The 19,341-nt window shown below is 33.5% G+C and overlaps 1 protein-coding gene across 1 annotated transcript in view; it reads right to left on the reverse strand.

Annotated features, from left to right (window-relative positions):
• Positions 1-4,549: 4,549 nt before the first annotated feature.
• The window catches only part of rras2 (RAS related 2), a 37,863-nt gene continuing 23,071 nt past the window's right edge, over positions 4,550-19,341 (reverse strand). The window contains exons 2-6 of the mRNA XM_051115716.1: positions 13,515-13,602; positions 9,961-10,063; positions 7,738-7,846; positions 7,063-7,181; positions 4,550-5,307 (exon numbers count right to left, since the gene is read on the reverse strand). Of these exons, the coding sequence (XP_050971673.1) occupies positions 5,220-5,307; positions 7,063-7,181; positions 7,738-7,846; positions 9,961-10,063; positions 13,515-13,602 (507 nt within the window). The 3' untranslated portion in view covers positions 4,550-5,219. The remainder of the gene's footprint in view (positions 5,308-7,062; positions 7,182-7,737; positions 7,847-9,960; positions 10,064-13,514; positions 13,603-19,341) is intronic.

A 19,341-nucleotide genomic window follows, 5' to 3' on the forward strand; every position in this document is an offset into this window, starting at 1 on the left:
GTCAAAAGATCATGTGTGAACTGGACCTATTCAGAAATACTGGTAAATTCATTCTGGCAAGTTCCATTACCACCCAGTGCCATTACCAGTAAATTACCAGTTATGTGCTCTGTGTGAATGCAGAATGAAGATTACCGGCAAAGTGGGGCCAAAATTTGTCCAATTTTTAAACATTTTTATTAAACAAAAAAATAAGCTTTATTAAAGGAAATGGTGCTTAACTTAAAAAAAAGAACATCATTGCCTGTGCAAACAGCACATTTTTTTATTTACCAGTAAAGTTGTTCCAGTAATTTTCCAACAATTTACTAGTATTGCTGTGTGAATGAGACTAATGCTTACTCATTCTTAATTTGTTCTAAACCTGTATGAATTACTTTGTTTTGTTGAAAAGAAAAGAAGATATTTTGAAGAATGTTGGTAAATAAACAGGTAGCCATTGACTTCCATAGCATATATATATACATATATATATACACTACCGTTCAAAAGTTTGGGGTCAGTACATTTTTATTGTTTCTTTCTTTTTTTTTTTTTTTTTTAAAGAAATTAATACTTTTATTCACCAAAGATGTATTAAGTTAATAATTAAAAGTTTATTAAAAGTTAATAATAAATAATTTACATTGTTATAAAATATTTATATTTTGAATAAACACTGTACTTTTTAAACTTGTTATTCATGAAAGAATCCTGAAAAAAAAAAAAAAAAAAAAAAAAAATCACAGGTTCCAAAAAATATTTGGCAGCACAACTGTTGATATTATCCAACATTGATCATTCTAATAATAAATCCGCATATTAGAATGATTTCTGAAGGATCATGTGACACTTAAGACTGGAGTAACAGCTTAAAAAAAAAATCAGCTTTTCATCACAGGAATAAATTCTATTTTAAAGTATGTTAAAATAAAAGACATATACACGCACACACTATGGAAATTTATAGTTACAAACATTCTTCAACATATCTTCTTTCTTCAATAGCAGAAAGAAATTCATACAGGTTTGGACCAACATGAGTATGAGTAAATGATGACAGAATTTTCAGTTTTAGGTGAACTATCCTTTTAAGTAGTCTTAAAATGATTTTATATGGTTCCTTGAAAAAACATTTAATTGTAAGATAAACTCTTAGCTACATAGCACATATTTGTATGCTGAATGTATTCAGTGCTCCATGAAAAAGCTAAAAGCTCCACTCTTCAACACGATGGCAACCCGGTGAAATTAAAATGGTACTATATACCAATGTAACGGAACATTAAACACTATCAAGTCTCCCATTTTCTCAAAAACACATGAAATAATACTTAACATTTTTACTCTCCCCATCAAGTCCAAAGCAAAGCATATTGGGAGCTACAGTTTTAGCGTTACATCACTTGCCCACAAATGAAGCCGGTTCTCTTAATTCTGTTCTCCAAAATGATATGACACCCTCCTCCTTTCACAATGTTACCTAATCTCATGGAAGAATACACAAGAGACTCAATACCGATAAAAACAAGCTTATGACATAAGTTGTCATACAGCTCATTACCGTAACGGCTGGAACACAGTCCAAGAAAAGGATCGAACTTTTCCAAATCACAGGGGATATAGTTAAGGACAGCAAAATAACAATCTACTTGTCACTCGGTGACGCTTGCTATTCAATGCCGACTTAAAGAAGGACAGCTATAATTTTGCGCAACATGTTGCACCGTGTTTCCTCAGTAAGGAAAAGCAAATGTATCACAGATAAATCATAGATTTTATTATAGCACCAGAGGCTATACAGGGGGAGGGAAAGATGTGACAAATAAAACACAGTATGTATTAGATGTACACAGACTCTGGGAAGAAGAAGAGCCATGCACTTCTGTTCTTACTAGCTTTAGTTTTGATCCACGTTGCTATGAACTGGTATAACGGAGAAGGTTTTGGGAACCTGAGTCATCACAAAAGGGCACTGGCCCAGTGATCACTGGTAAAGTTGTTATAGGCTATGAGGCGGACGACCGTTTGGATGGGTTATCGTCTCCAGTCCACCGAAAGCAGGAAAGGACCACAGTTCAACATACATTGGCCTTTTTCAGTTAAAAACAAACCGAGATTAATTAAATACTCCTCTTTACATATACACACAGTTGTGCCGCGAGAGCGTTTTTCACTTACAAACATATAAAAATACTCATTAACTAGTCTGATAAGAAAATAATGTATAAAAGTATATAGTAAAAACATTTAATCATGTCCATTCAAAAGATCACTTCCATCTTTTTTCTTATATTACATGATGATAAAACACAAAAACTAAAATAGTTTATTTGTATCCCTCATACAGAAATGCACGCTGGAAAAAAAGGAAGACGAAAATAAAACGTGACATGATGCAATAGTGATATGAACCCTTGGAGTATAAAGCCAGGAAGGAAATTATCACCTGTCAGATGAGAAATACCAGATGTCACATAGACGTCAAACCATATTTAAAAATAAAAAACAGTCTTGAGGGAATGTGGATGTCTGGTGTATGAATTCTCTCTTTTGTATAATCTAAAAAAAAAAAAAAAAAACACTTGATTTTATCTGATCATATACATGAAAAGATGTTTAAAAGATGCCTGTGATGTCAGCAGTTCAATTGTCCCCTTGAAACGGAGTCCTCGCGCTGTTTCAGTCTTAAATACGTTTCCAAACCGATACAAAATAAAATCGGTGTAAAAGTGAATTGAAATACAAGGCCAGAAAACAGAGACAATAATTTCAGAGACTAATTCTCTGTGTCATCGATCTCGGTGGGGTACCTAGTAGAGAACAGACAGCCTATTGTGCACTACTGAATGAGCAGACTTCGTCAGAACATTGTGAAAACACTGTAAATGGAGCAACCTGAGTCTGAAGATAGTCTGTAGAAATCTGAGCTTAGAGTCAAGAAGGCCTGAACAATCTGGCTACATATAGAATACATTTCACACAATCACAGAACGTAAAGGGAAAGTTCAACCAAAGATGAACATTCTCTTGTCCTTCCAAACCTGAATGACTTCTTTTCTTCTGTGAAACACAAAATGTTTTAATATGTTTCGTCCAAATAATTAAAAGCATTGGGGTTTAAAACAGCAATCGACTTTCATTCCAGTATGTGATCAGCACAGGACAAAAAAGAAGGGGAAAAAAAAATAATTCAGTATGACTATATACTACCAGTCAAAAGTTTTCAAACGGGTAAGATTTGTTTTTTTTTTTTGTTTTTTTTAAGAAGTCTCTTCTGCTCACCAAGCCCACATTCATTTGATCCAAAGTACAGCAAAAACATTAAAATTCTAAAATATTTTTACTGTTTAAAATAACTGTTTTCTATTTTAATATATTTTAAAATGTAATTTATTTTTGTAATCAAAGCTACATTTTCAGCATCATTACTCCAGTCTTCAGTGTTGCATGATCCTGCAGAAATCATTTAATATGCTGATTTGCTGTTTGCAAAACATTTTATTATTATTATTATCATCATCAATATTTAAAACAGTTGGGTACATTTTTTCAGGAGATCAGCATTTAGATGAAATTAAAAGCTTTTGTAACATTTTACACTATACCTTGATAACTTAAGTAAGAAATTATATAAATTAATACTTTTATTTAGCAAAGATGCTTTAAATTGATCAAAAGTGATGATAAAGACATTTATAATGTCACAAAATATTTATATTTCTGATAAATACTGTTCTTCAGAATTTTCTATTCATCAAATAAACTTGAAAAATTGTTTTTTGGGCAGCAAATCAGAATATTAAAATGATTTCTGAAGGACCATGTGACTGGAGTAATGATGCTAAAAATTCAGCTTTGAAATCACAGGAATAAATTACATTTTAAAATATATTCAAATAGAAAACAGTTGTTTTAAATAGTAAAAATATTTCAGAATTGTACCGTTCTTGCTGTACTTTGGATCAAATAAATGTAGGCTTGGTGAGCAGAAGAGACTTCTTTAAAAAAACATGAATCTTTTGACTGGTAGTGTATAATAATAATAATAATAATAATAATAATTTAAAATATTATTTTTATTTTATTATTAAAATTATAAACAATAAAATTAATAAAGACATATAATACTATATATAAAACTGACAGAGTAATTAATAATTATAATAGATTTAATTTTACAGTATAACAATAAAATTACCAATATTTATAGTTGTCTTAATTTGCTTATTTATTTTTGTGGAAAACTGCAGGGAGACCTCAAAACTTTTCTTGTTTCTCTCGCTTTAACGCAACTCAAGTGGGTCATACAGATCAGAAAATATGGAAATCAGTATAAATAATAAAAAATAAAAAACGTTTTGTGTTCCACAGACAAGACGTTTTGATTTGGAACAGATTAGAGTGAGTAAATGATTTGTCATTTTCAGGTGAACTATCCCTTTAAAAGAATCAAATCCATACATGCCAAGAAGCCTTACAATGCAAACAAAAGACATCTTGACCAAACAATAAGTTGGGAAACTGACTTCACTGCTGACAAAATTGGCATAATGTTAGAGGCTATCTATGTACATATCTGCGAGTACATTATTGTTTTAATGCATGTCAAAACAAGCTGGTCAACCTCACACACGGTACTCTGCGACTGAGTTTCGTCATTATAAAGGTGGTCTCAACTCACACGAATCTTCACTTATGTACAATCGCTGCTTAGCATATGGAAGTAAAAACAGATATGGCACGACACACACACACAAAGCTTCATAACATCATCTCACTCTACTAAAAGTCGTCTGCAATCCCAATGGTGTTTCGTTTAGTCTTCCCATCTCAGCAAAAGTACAAATGTCACAAGGCAAGAGAAAAAAAATCCTTCAAAATACAAAAAAAGGAATTGTGTGTGTGCGTGTGTGTGTGTGTGTTTTATAGCAAATTTGTAAGAAGCGATGTTTAGTGTTGGGGCACGATTACCATATTCTAGGTCACACTGATGTCAGTACTCTAGTTGAAGGTAGAATGGTGAGTTCGATCAAGATTTTGTCAGTTTGGTTCTTCTAGTAGTGAAGTCCTAGAGGCACAAACGCCCCCGATAAGGCTATGAGAGAGACTGCTGTTTTGAAGACATGCACATGTAGAAAGGCAGCGAGTTCATCCGCACAGGACGTGATGTCAAAAGGCAGGGTGGGGGGCAGGGACCGGTGACAGCAGCTGGGTGAGTGGCGGCAGTGAGAAGCCAATTAGACAATCACACAATGGCAGCCGCTCTTATCCTTCTCTTTGCGTGTGGGCTCCGGCGAGGGTGGGCACTCTTGCTCCTGGAACTTCCTGTGAGAGGATGTGACAACCAGTCAAAACGTGGTGCAATCTCTGAGCTCAAATTAAGATCTGCATTACATGCCATTAATGACATCTGGCTTCCAAATGAATTTATTTCAGTTTATTTAGTTATTTTGTAAACTTGTAAGACCTTCATTCATCTTTGGAACACAAATGAAGATATTTTTTATGAAATCCGAGAGCTTTTCTGCATAGACAGCAACACAACTGACACATTAAAGACCCAGAAAGGTAGTAAAGACAATGCTGAAATAGTTCATGTGACATCAGTGGTTCATCCGTAATTTTATGAAGCTACGGCAATACTTTTTCTGCGCCTAAACGTGTCAGTTGCGTTGCTGCGTATGCAGGGTCAGAAAGCTCTCGGATTTCATCAAAAATATCTTAATTTGTGTTCCGAAGATGAACGTCTTACGACGTTTGGAATGACATGAGGATGAGAAATTATTGGCAGAATTTTCATTTTTGGGTGAACTATCCATTTAAAGCTAAATATTGATGGACAAAAGCACACAACAAAATTACTAAAACCTAAATTAAAATTAGAGCTGTCGAAGGATTAATCACGATTAATTGCATCCAAAATAAATGTTTTTGTTTACATACTATATGTGTGTATACTGTGTATATTTATTATGTATAAATACACACATGCATGTATATATTTAAGAAAAATGTTATGTTTATGAATTAAAAATATTTATATATAATATTAATTATATGAATATGAATATAAATATATACATGTAAATACATGTAAATATTTTCAAAATATATACTAAGTGTGTTTTGATATATACACAGTACACACACATATTACGTTAAAAAAAAAAAAACACTTATTTTGGATGCGATTAATCGCAATTAATCATTTGACTGCACTTTAAGTACTAATTTTAAGCTAATTTAACACTATAACAGTTTATAAATAATATTAAAATAACACTGAACTGAAACAATTCAGCTGCACACACTGTTAATCTGTTCAGTATGGCTATGTTTTTGTTTCAAATGGGAAAGGTCAGATGCATTGTATCCCACAATGCAAGACATTTTTACCCATAAACCTGGATAAAGTAGACACCAATTGCTTTATTAAATGTGACCCTGGACCACAAAACCAGTCTTAAGCAGCATGGGTATATTTGTAGCAATAGCCAAAACACACTATATGGGTCAAAATTACTGATTTTTCTTTTATGTCAAAAATCATTAGGATATTAAGTAAAGATAATGCTCCATGAGGATATTTTATACATTTCCTACTGTAAATATATCAAAACTTAATTTTTGATTAGTAATATGCATTGCTAAGAACTTCATTTGGACAACTTTAAAGGCGATTTTCTCAGTACTTTGATTTTCTGCACCCTCACATTCCAGATTTTCAAATAGTTGTATCTCGACCAAATATTGTCCTTACAAACCATACATTAATGGAATGCTTATTTATTCAACCTTCAGATGAAAAAAATTGATCCTTATGATTGGTTTTGTCATCCAGGGTAACAAATACGCAGCATGATGAAAACATAATGACAACATTGTATTGTACTACTGTTTGAAATGTTTATCAGTTCTTAATGATTTACATACTTTTTTCAAAAACAGTATGTAGTATGCAAGTATTCAAGTGTTCCATTCCAAACCCAACCTGCTGTTTGTCTGCTGCCACCATCTGGTGGTACAACAGCACTGTATGACAACACAAACAGACACAGACACAGACACACACACACACACCTTATGACTCGGACCAGCTCGTGGAAAGCCTGGTCTACATTCATACGGATCTTAGCTGAGGCCTCCATGTATGTGACTTTGAGTTGTCGGGCGAGCTGCTGACCCTCCTCCTGGGTCACCTGAAAAAGAAACCATTCCTCAATTAAAATCCAGCTTTGACTTCATTTTTTCCTATCACAACTTTTGCTTTCTTTTGTATATTGATTGTTATGTCTTATGAGGTGTCTTTCATAAGGTAAAGACAATTGATGCAGTTAATTAGAAAGGGTGCCGTTCTCTGTTCTGACACTAGGTGGCAGTGTAACACAATCTAATTGTCTTTTTATGCACTCAATAACCCCATGTCTTTTATTACCATCTCTCTCCCTCACAGACACACACAGCCACTCTGTAATATTTTTCATCCTTTCAGCTCATTGATTTTCAGGACTGAATTTCATCCACATTTAATTACCGTTACATCCTGCTTTTGAGTTCTGTATATATGTGTATAGTAAATACATGTGTCATTTTACAACAGAAACTGTGTAGATAGAATCTCTGCTATGGATACAATAGACTGCCAAGTCATGCTATGATTGCAGCGCAGACAAAGAGTATTAAAATGCTCATATCAATACCGATTCAGTGTAGCGCTCTGAAATTACAGTACTCTAAGTGATTCATGCCACTCACTTGTCTCTGTTGCTCAAGATCAGCTTTGTTACCCACTAGAATCATGGGAAATTCATCCCGGTCCTTCACTCTCAAGATCTGTCGTTGAAACTTGTAGATCTCTTCAAAGCTGAGGAAAACAACAAGCAATGCATTTTCTCTCTCAGACAAACACATGTAAATACAAAGATGAAAATGTCATCATTTACTTACCCACATGTAGCTCTAAATGTCAGAAAATGATAAATGTGACCCTGGACCACAAAACCACAGTCTTAAGTAGCACAGGTATATTTGTAGCAATAAGCAAAAATACACTGTATGGGTCAAAATTATCGCCAAAAATCATTAGGATATTAAGTAAAGATCATGTTTCATGAAGATATTTTGTACATTTCCTAAAGTACATATAGTAAATATGAGTAAATATTAGTAATATGCGTTGCTAAGAACTTCATTTGGGCAATGTTATCAATATTTAGATTTATTCTCAATATTTTTAGATTTTATTGTCCTATACTAACAAACATACATCAGTGGAAAGCTTATTTATTCAGCGTTTAAATAATTTTCAAATCTCAATTTCAAAAAAATTGAACCCGTACAACTGGTTTTGTGGTCCAGGGTCACAAATGATGATAGACAATTTTAATTTTGGGGTAGAATAGAATAGAATAGAATAGAATAGAATAAAATAAAATAAAATAAAATAAAATAAAATAAAATAAAATAAAATAAAATAAAATAAAATAAAATAAAATAAAATAAAATACTGATTTGCTGTTCAAAAAAAATATTTTTTATTGTCAATGTAAAAAAACAGCTATGCTCATAAATATATTTTGTGGAAACCATTATGCATTTTCTTCAGGATCAGTTGATAAATAAAAAGTTCAAAAGAACAACTCTAATTTTTTTTTTTTAATTTTTAATATATTTTTTGCAACAATGTAAAAGTTGTAATATATTTATTATCATTTTTAATAAATATAATGCATTCTTACTGAATAGAAGAACTGATTTCTTTAAAAAAAAATCTTATAAAAGTTATATAGTAGGTTGTGGTTTAAAACACACACACATACATATATACACACACACACACACACACACACACACACACACACACATACATACATATATATATATATATATATATGAGGTCTTAACATGATAATTGTATTTATTATAAAAAATTAATTTATTTAACTGAAAGAAATGGAATTTTCAGTCAAAAGGTTGCAAAATATGAAACTAAATAAAATTAAATATACTGTTCAAAGTTAAATCAAAAAGGCATTTTCTCATTGTCAAACTTTGTGGAAAATACTATAAATTAACTACACTAGTGGGTTTTTTTTTTTGGTAAGACACCTGGTGTGTCAACTTGAGGGGAACTAATTAAAAAAAAAAAAAAAACTCTTTACAATAGGCCGATAACCCATATGGTCCCAATATATCATGCATCCCTAGTGAGGACGTTTTCAGAAATGATGAAATGAAAGCACACGCATACACCCACAAAGCAGGGCTCCTCCTCTCCACAAAACCTAAAAGGAATGCAAGCCCACCCTTCCAGCTGATGAGCAGCTATCTCTCTGTTTTGGGCCACAGTCATGCATTACAGTACACAGGATGACATGAGGTCACTCGGTTCTCATGCCATTGCTATAAACTTTCCATTAACACTGTAAGACAGCTAAAAGCCAGCATATGGAGAACAGTGTGTGTGAGCTGGGGAGAGAAGGCCACTGATATGAGGTCTCTGTTGATTCTAACAGTTTGAGTTGTCTAAATGTCATCCAGGAGGAGGAAATGCTTGTCATGGTCTCTGGAGAGACTGCGAGAGAGTATATTCAGAGTGTCCTGTGCCATCGCCTCCGAGCGGTGTAATGTAAACGAAGGAAGGAAAGACTGTTTACAGCATAAACACAAAGTGGGAAGGAGCCTAAGAGGGCACAAACCGGCTGATCACACACCGCATTCCTCGAGAACATACACTGCAATGTGTGTGAGATGTGTTTATTTGCATATGTTAGGTTTTACTGTGACAAAACCTGGGGTGTGAATTAGCATGCTTCTAATTTTACAGTTACAGAAAATGTAAATGAGTGCAGGTAGGAGGGACTTTAATAAAAATGGAAAGACAGAAACAGAATGAAAGTGAAACTGAGACAGACAATGTAGGGGAAAGGGGAAGAAAGAGAGAAAGTTGAGAGAAAACGTGAGTGGAACGTTGCTCACCTTCCCCGGTCAGTGACAGAAAAGACGAGGAGGAAGCCCTCCCCTGTCCTCATGTATTGTTCTCTCATGGCTCCAAACTCTTCCTGTCCTGCTGTATCCAGGACTAACAAACACAGAACAGCCATGTTAGTCACCTACAGACAGACTGCACATGCAGCTGTGCGCTCACTTCTGTCACATCAGCATTATGGGTTTGATTACAACTGTGTTTGAATTAGCTAAATGACTTTCTATTATATTCAGATTTCTTAAATTATAGGCCTAGCAGGAGTATCTATGGCAACGTTTATGATTGACGTGCATATACTAACAGGTGTGACTCAAACAGCAGACTGAATCATTTCTGTATGATCAAGTAACAGAAGTCAGCTGCCTTCTTTAAAGGATTAGTTCAATTCCAGAATGAAAATATCCTGATAAAGCGGCTGCAAAGCAAACAAGCATGTTCATCTTGTGCAGACTGACCACAAGTAGGTATAATTTAAACATCATGAAATATTTTAAATGTGAAAGTAAGAAATTGATTGATGGAAAAACTTCATAATTAGAGTTATATGTTTGCTAACAAAATAAACCAATTAAAAGCCATTTGTGTCCTGTGGCTTTTGTGTTCATGGTTAAAGAAGAAGTCTACTTTCAAAACAAAGATTCACATGTAATGTACTCACCCTCTTGTCATCAAAGATGTTCATGTCTTTCTTTCTTCAGTCGTAAAGAAATTATGTTTTTTGAAGAAAACATTTCAGCATTTTCTCCATATAATGGACTGCTATGGTGCCCCGATTTTGAATCTCCAAAATGCAGGTTAAACGTGGCTTCAAATCATCCCAAATGCGGTTGTAAACGATCCCAGCCGAGAAAGGAGGGTCTTATCTAACGTAACGATCGGTTATTTTCATAAAAATGCTGGGATCATTTGAAGTCGCATTTAAACTGCATTTTGGAAGTTCAAAATCAGGGCACCATATCAGTCCATTATATGCTGAGTAAAATGCTGAAATGTTTTCCTCAAAAAACATCATTTCTTTACGAATGAAGAAAGAAAGACATGAACATCTTGGATGACAATGGGGTGAGTACATTATATGTGAATCTTTGTTTTGGATGTGGACTTCTCCTTTAAGTGCTAGTCTATTTTCAACATGCGGTTTATAGCAGTTGGTCTTTTATTAACATTAAAGGAGAAGTATACTTCCGGAACAAAAATGTACAGATAATTTACTCCTTTGTCATCCAAGATGTTCATGTCTGTCTTTCTTTCTTCAGTCATAAAGAAATTACGTTTTTTGAGGAAAACATTTTAGGATTTCTCTCAATATAGTGGATTTCTATGGTGCCCCCGAGTTTGAACTTCCAAAATGCAGTTTAAATGGAAGTTCCAAGGGGTCTAAAGGATCCCAGCCAAATGAGAAGAGTCTTATCTAGCAAAATGATTGGTTATTTTCTTAAAAAACTGACAATTTATATACTTTTCAACCTCAAATGCTCATCTTGTCTAGCTCTGCGTGAACTGTGTATTCCAGTTCATGACAGTTAGGGTATGTCGAAAAATTCCGATCTCATTTTCATCTCTAACTTTAAAATCGTCCTACATCCCTGCAGAAGTGACCCAGTGTTTACAAAGTGAACATGCAAAGAAGATTTGCATGCCCTTTACAAAAAAAGGTAAAACAGCGATATAGGGCGATTTTGAATTTGGAGATGAAAATGGATGGGAATTTTTCAAACATACCCTAACTGTCATGAACCGGAATACACAGAGTTCACGCAGAGCTAGACAAGACGAGCATTTGGAATTAAAAAGTATATAAATTTGTTTTTTTAGAAAATAACCAATCATTTTGCTAGATAAGACCCTTCTTCCTCGGCTGCGATCATTTAGAGCCCTTTGAAGCTGCATTAAACTGCAATTTGGAAGTTCAAACTTGGGAGCACCATAGCAGTCCACTATATGGAGAACATTCCTGAAATGTTTTCCTCAAAAAACATAATTTCTTTACAACTGAAGAAAGAAAGACACGAACATCTTGGATGACAAGGGGGTTTTGTTCTGGAAGTTAACTAATCCTTTAACATTAATTTATGCACACCCTACATTACAAACTGTCTTGGTTGAAGTGTAGCCTTAATAAAGTTGGTCAAAATCGGTGTTGCTTTGGGCAAATTAATTGCATTCCTGCTGAAAAATAAACATTCTAGCGAGAAAATACTTGGGAACTAGTGCAGTCAGAACTAAAGTTTACAGAACTTTATCCAGTGTTTACAAAGCAAACATGCAAAAAAAAAGTCAAACGGCCTTTACAGAAAAGGTAAAACAATGTCAGACGATTTTGAAGATGGAGGAAAAAAGTGCAAAAAGTGCAAGATGAGTATTTGTGGTTAAAAAGTGTATACATTTTTATTTTTTTCAGAAAATGGTTGATCGTTTCACTGGTTAAGACTCTTATTCCTCAGCTGGGATCATGGAGAGTCCTTTGAAGCTCCACTGAAACTGCAATTTGGACTTTCAACCCGTTTGAAGTCCACCATTGAAGTCCACTATATGGTGAAAAATCCTGCAATGCTTTCCTCAAAAACCTCAATTTCTTTTCGACTGAAGAAAGAAAGACATTAACATTTTGGATGACATGGGGGTTGAGTAAATTATCAAGAATTTTTTATTCTGGTAGTGAACCAATGTTTTAACTCACAATAGTAAAGCCTATAATCACAGGGTCCCGTTGTGTTTTCAGAGATCAGATCACATTCAAGTCGAAATGAAATAATAAATCACCTTTTTTCAATGAACGTTATTTCAGTGAACGTTATTGACCTTATTTTGAACAATGTATGTTTAATTTTTTGACATTTAGTTTGAACTCGTAATTGTTAATCAGAATGTCAAAACTCGATTTTCCAGTAAAATGACAGACTTCTCTCTTGTGACATATGCTGGACTTCTCCAATCATTTGTTATGACTAAACTCTACTTCTGCAAGCTCGCATTCTCTCGTCTCTGTATTTGAGTGCAGCGCCCACATCTAAAAATCTCATTAACTTGAGGTCCTATCCTCCAGGTTGTGAACCACTGCTTTAAAGTAACCCAAAAATGAAACTTCTGTCAATATTTACTCCTCTCTCTTCTGTGGAAAACAAAAGTTATAAAAAAAAGTCTTAAAACTGTACATTTTGTTCTAAAAAAAATATGTTCTACTGTGTTTCACAGAAGTAAGTCATACAGTTTCGGAAAATATGAGGGCGAGTAAATAATGACAGAAGTTTCATTTTTGGTAAACTATGTCTTTAAGTCATGTATACTGGAGTAGGTAGTCATTTAGTAGATGCTTTTGTCTAAAATGTTATTACGGTACATTTGTTATAACCCCGCCTGTACAAGTATGCACAGAACAATAACAAAATGCACCAGTTCCCCTGTAATTCATCTGATCTCTATGATGTATTATCGAATCATAAAGTGCTTCATCTTTGCTGCCGGTTAGCAGTATTTTGTTTCCCTGCATTCCGTGTGATTTGTTTGACAATCAGACTCCTTCATCCATCAGAGGCACACTTACTGTCCAGCCGTGCGGGCCTCTCGTCAATCACACACTGCTTTGTGTAGGAGTCTTCAATCGTAGGGTCATAGTCAGTGACGAAGTATGACTAAACACAAAAAGAGAGAAAATATATACATAAGAAAGGTCATTACTGCATCAGATTTAAAAAAAAATCTGTATTAGGAGGTGGGAAGACATCAAGACACATTCATATTCAATATCTACGACAACCTGTCTACTAAAATGCCCTAAACTCTTTGGATTCTATTTGATAGGACAGATGTCTCCTTGACATCTTATAATTTCACAGAATCCTGTGCTTTGGGTTTGATGGATGGTGGAAATGAATAAATGTGGCTTTTGTTGAAGCAGTTTTATTTAGAAATGTCAATATTTGTAACTTTTGATGCAATTTTTTTTAACATTGTAGTTTTTGTAAGTTTACTTGAATTCATTTTAGATCATTAGACGTCATGTTATTGTGCTCTGGAAGCCTGTCTGAAACCAGTTTCTCTTATGAGGAACCTCAAACATTATAAATTGTACACAAACATTATAAAAAACATCACTGACTTCAGCTTTGATTGAGGGATCGACACGCATAAAGAGCATTTGTTTTGAAAGCTATGCTAAATGAGGGCTTAGGCTCATAACACAACCAAACAGATGAACTCTTCTGTCTCTCCTGAAAAATAAAATAAAAAAAAGAGGTCCACCCTTGTGTGTACGGTCAAAACACTGACTTCATGTCAACATTAGCGACCTTTCATTTGGAGTTGATAATTATGGTCAATTAACTGCAAACTTTTCCATTTCCACAGGCTATTTTTGTATGCTAATCTGAACATGGTATCAGCTTGTAGGAGACGGGGAGTTCTAAGGAGGCATTTTTTACATTTTTCCCATGTTTTGTGTGCCTCTCCTCCCAGGAGGCTGTTTAAGTGACGACAGCTGAACGTTATGTTCGGGCTTGTCTCTGTGTCAACTGAACACATGCTCATGCTCGCACACAAACACACAATACCTAAGCAGTAGCTTCCTATTGTGAGCTCGACTATTGATGTTCCTGTAACCGCTGGTCGAGTAAACTGTTTTTAGCCGCGAAAACGAGAAGCACTCCAAAAATGAGAGTAGGGTTCAGCTTTGTTCTCTTTTCTGCATCAACCATTCAATGAGGATGGTTTTAACTTCTGAAAAAAATACAAGCCTTTACTGCAAAAATCTAAGTAGAAATTTTCAAAAGAATGTATCCTTTATATACTGTAGCACCAGTTAAGTGTTTCTTATGATCTTTAAAAGCTCACAAGCTCTGTTTAAAGTTTATACTTTTTTGTATAAACCTACGAATTTTGCATAATTCAGAATTCATATGTAATTCATATTTTAAAGTGTAAAATCACTTTACTATTATTCTAAAAAGTAGAAAGCAATAATAGTAAAGAATGAGTAAGTGTGTCCAAAATTTGTCTGGTAGTATATACTACCACTAGGGCTGCACAATTAATTGAAGTTCTAATCATGATTACAATTACAGATGCCAAAATGATGTAATTGTTCAAAGGCACAATTACAAAAAAAAAAATGCCACTTGCATTATTCTGTTTTTTTAAGATGTGTGGGTGTGTGTGTATGTGTGTGTGTGTGAGAGAGAGAGAAAAAGTGTGTGTATTTTTCCTACAGGTTATCTTAAGGTTTTTTTTCTCATTGTTTTAATTTTTTAATTTTTACTTTTTTTATTTAAAGAAGAAACTATATATAAAAATGTGGCATGCAGCTGCTTCAAACAATGGTATAAAGCTATTCAAAGCATCATTCATTGTAAATTGTGATAATCGTAATTAATAATCACAATTACAATTTCAAGGGAATAATCGACAATTATGATTTTTGTCATAATCGTGCAGCCCTAACTACCACTAGGGCCCTATGAAAACGCAGACGGAATCGTGGAATCCAGTCATAAAAATGGAATTTATTGTATAACGTGGTATGTCATGGAATTTTGGATAAATAAGTCAAAAGTAGGTCCGCACACTTAAATCAAAATGCAATATGAACTAGTGTCTGTGAATATTAAGCCTCAAAAATGCACAGAAAATGATGCGCGCTGTTTTCAATATGTGAGTATGTAAACACATGAACAAGCTCAGAGAGTCATTTCATGAGCATTTTACCGTTTCTTTTGAGAAAAGCTACCGTCATATCATATACAAACAGAAACTTAAAGATCTTCACAGCCCGTCAAAATAAAAGTTTGGTTTGAATTAATGTAATGATGGTAATACTACTAATAATAAAAGTGTTATTTAAACATTATTTTTAAGGAATATTTACCAGAAGAAATTATTTACCAGAAATATGTAAATACACAAGTATTTCTAAAAATAAATAAATAAATAAAATGATAATATATTTTTTAATAAAAGCAATTCATTTGAGATGCTTTTGATTATTAAAATTTAATGAAAACATTAAAATTGAATTATTGGAAAACACTGAATTTGGTCAAAATAAAACCTGATTTAAGAAAAAAAAAAAAAAACTTATTTCATAGTTCCTTACATTTTTTTGTTAAACTTTTAATAAATAGCTGTTACATTATGTAAGTTTTAAATAAAAGTGGAGTTCAAAAGAACATTTATTTCAAATATAAATCTTTTGATCAATTTAATGCATCCTTTCTGAAAAAAAGTTATTTTTTATATATGTGACCCTGGACCACAAAACCAGTCATAAGTGTCAATTTTCCGAAATTAAGCTTTATACATCATCTGAAAGCTGAATAAATAAGCTTTCCATCAATGTATGGTTTGTTAGGATAGAACAATATTTGGCCAAGATACAACTATTTCAGTATATGGAATCTGAAGGTGCAAAAAAAACAAAATATGGGGAAAATCGCCTTTAAAGTTGTCCAAATTAAGTTCTTTGCAATGTATATTACTAATCAAAAATTAAGTTTTGATATATTTACAGTAGGAAATTTACAAAATATCTTCATGGAACATGATCTTTACTTAATTTCCTAATGATTTTTGGCATAGAAGAATTTTGACCCATACAATGTATTTTTGGCTATTGCTACAAATATACCCCAGCGACTTTTGTGGTCCAGGGTCACAAATAAATAAATAAATAAATAAATAAATAAATAAATAAATATACACACATATATATATATATATATACACATATACACATATATATGTATATATGTATATATATACTGACCACAAACTTAAAATGGTATATTGTGTTAGTCTTGTGTTTAGTACACTGATTGTTTCCTATAAATTTAAAACAAGCTGCCTGATGGCCTCATGTGTTTTTTTCTCAGGTAAATGTACTATGTTTTTAAACTCTCTGTGGTGTGAAACTACTCAAAAGAACAGGGATTTCCAGCCCAAACTCAAGCCAAGACTGCTAATTGGCTTGTGCGGGCTGTGGTAAGATTTTTTTGGCTGTCACAGAGACATATGATATCACAAGACATCTACTTCAGTGATAACTGTCAGATAGTATGGACATTTCCCTGTGTGCTGATCTAAAAAAGCTGTAAACAGAATAGGATTATTTGCATTATACTGTCTGCTACAGGCAAAGTACATTTGCAAACATTTCTGCAAGTGAGCAAATAAAGCATGCATGTTAACGTTTGTGCGTTGACATAAAGAAGCCTGTTAACTCTTGCTCTTTTTTCTTGACATCAGTCATCCTTTCACACAGTGGCTCCTCTGTATGCACTGTGTGCAAGACTCCATCACGTCCACTTTCCACTGTTCAATAATTCATCAGCAGCGCTGCATATGCAGTCGGCTTCATCGTTCACTCGTCGCAGTGGGGATAGAGGCAGAATGAGGTGAGAGAGAGCAAGACAGATGGACAGACAAAGAGAAAATACCTGCTGCTAATTCAAACAAACACAAAATACTTTAAGCCCTGCACCTTGCATTAAAGTCACACACACAGTCAAATACACTCTTGTGAACAAAAGAACAAGGCACCTGATTGCGTGATAACGCTACAACCCACTGAGAGTGAAAGTCACACTTTAGTTTGATGAGTAAGTGAGAAAGAGAGCTGAAAAACATCAGTGTGCACGTGATCAGTCCAAACCTTTAGTCATGATGCAACATGGGAGCTCACACATTCCATAGAGTTTCCTGCAAAGCAACACCTCTCAGGTTGCAGGTCACTGTCCTCATCATGCCCACATATACACGCTTACCTACATGAGGCCCTATAAAATTTTATTATTATTTATTTATTATTATTTCTTAATCTATTGTATTTTTACAATACAATACAGGCAAACATATCATAAATGCACACGGTGAGAGCGTCTGGTAGTTCGTGTTGGCCAAAACACAAGGAAACTTGTGAAAAAAATAATTTGCCAAAAAATAGTAGGAAATTTGCTCTGGAATTACAGAGGTTATGTGAAAAAAAAACACAGACGTGGCAGATTTGGATTAAAATTGTGAAGTACGTTTGTAAAACTTTGTAAAATATTTCTCTAACTACCCCCTGTAAAACTAGTCTATCCAAACAGGGCTAAATTTTTTTTTTTTTTTACCAAATTCTTTGTTTTTCATAAGGCTTCTGGATTCTATTTTTACGGTTTTATTAAACTGTAATAAATCAAAAGCATCTCTAATTAACAGATTTTATTGTAAAAATTAAATCATTTTTATTTATTTATTTATTTTTCCATAAATACTGCGTTGTGTATTTTCTTTTTTGTTTTTTTGGTAAATAAATTCTGATAATTAATTTTGCTGGTAAATATTCCTTCAATTTCTTTCTTCAAGTTAAACATAGTGCCTACACCCCATTCAAAAGTTGTGAACTTTTTAAATGTGTCTTACGCTCACAAAAGCTGCATTTTTTGGAACAAAAACACAGCAAAAGCAGTAATATTGTGAAATATTATTACAATTTAAAATATCAGTTTTCAATTTTAATATATTTTAAAATGAAATTTATTTCTGTGTTGGCAAAGTCAAATTTTCATCAGCCATTACTTCAGTCTTCTGTTACATAATCCTTCAGAAATCATTCTAATATACTGATTTGGTGCACTTCATATTATTATCAATGTTTTTTTTCAGATTTTTTTCTTTAATTTTATCCTTGCTGAATAAAAGTATTAATTTCTTTTTTAAAAAACATGCTGACTTCAAAATTTGAATGGTAGTATAGTTAATTAAATAGACATATACTTAAATATCATATACTTGTACATATAAAGTTTTTTTTTTTTTTTTTTTTTTTTTTTTTTTTTTTTAAGTTTTTAGAATTTTAACATCAATACACTCCTAATTTACAACATTTAATTTATAAAATCTATCTGCAACAATAGCTCAAAATACCCACATACAAGAAATACATTCCCATTACGAATAAATAAATATAATTTTAGAAACTCTTGATCGCCACCAAAGAAGACTATCATATTTAGTCAACTTCTAGAGACAATATTGTAACCAAAGATTAGCTAGGTAAACCAAAATACATAGTCTGCTTTGGCTGCAGGGCAGGCTAGAGGGTCTGTGGTTGAACAAAGCCTGCATTTCAAAGTCAAACAGTAGCTGCATGTGGGTAGCTGTTTAGTAATGCCCACCTGTACACAATACCGACCCCATGCCCACCTGTCCTACCTTTGCTCTGTGTGACAGCACGTCCCGGTTGACCTTCATCAGATGTATGAATGACCAGAACTAATGGCTAACTCTAACAGTGGGGGGTCCATCTGCTTTGGCCCTCACACAAACACACACACAAACTCTCCCACAGAGAGTGTTTGTTCTTAGAAACAACCATCCTAAATGCAAATCACAGCTCT

The sequence above is a fragment of the Labeo rohita genome, chromosome 7, assembly GCF_022985175.1.
Source record: "Labeo rohita strain BAU-BD-2019 chromosome 7, IGBB_LRoh.1.0, whole genome shotgun sequence".
NCBI lineage: Eukaryota > Metazoa > Chordata > Actinopteri > Cypriniformes > Cyprinidae > Labeo > Labeo rohita.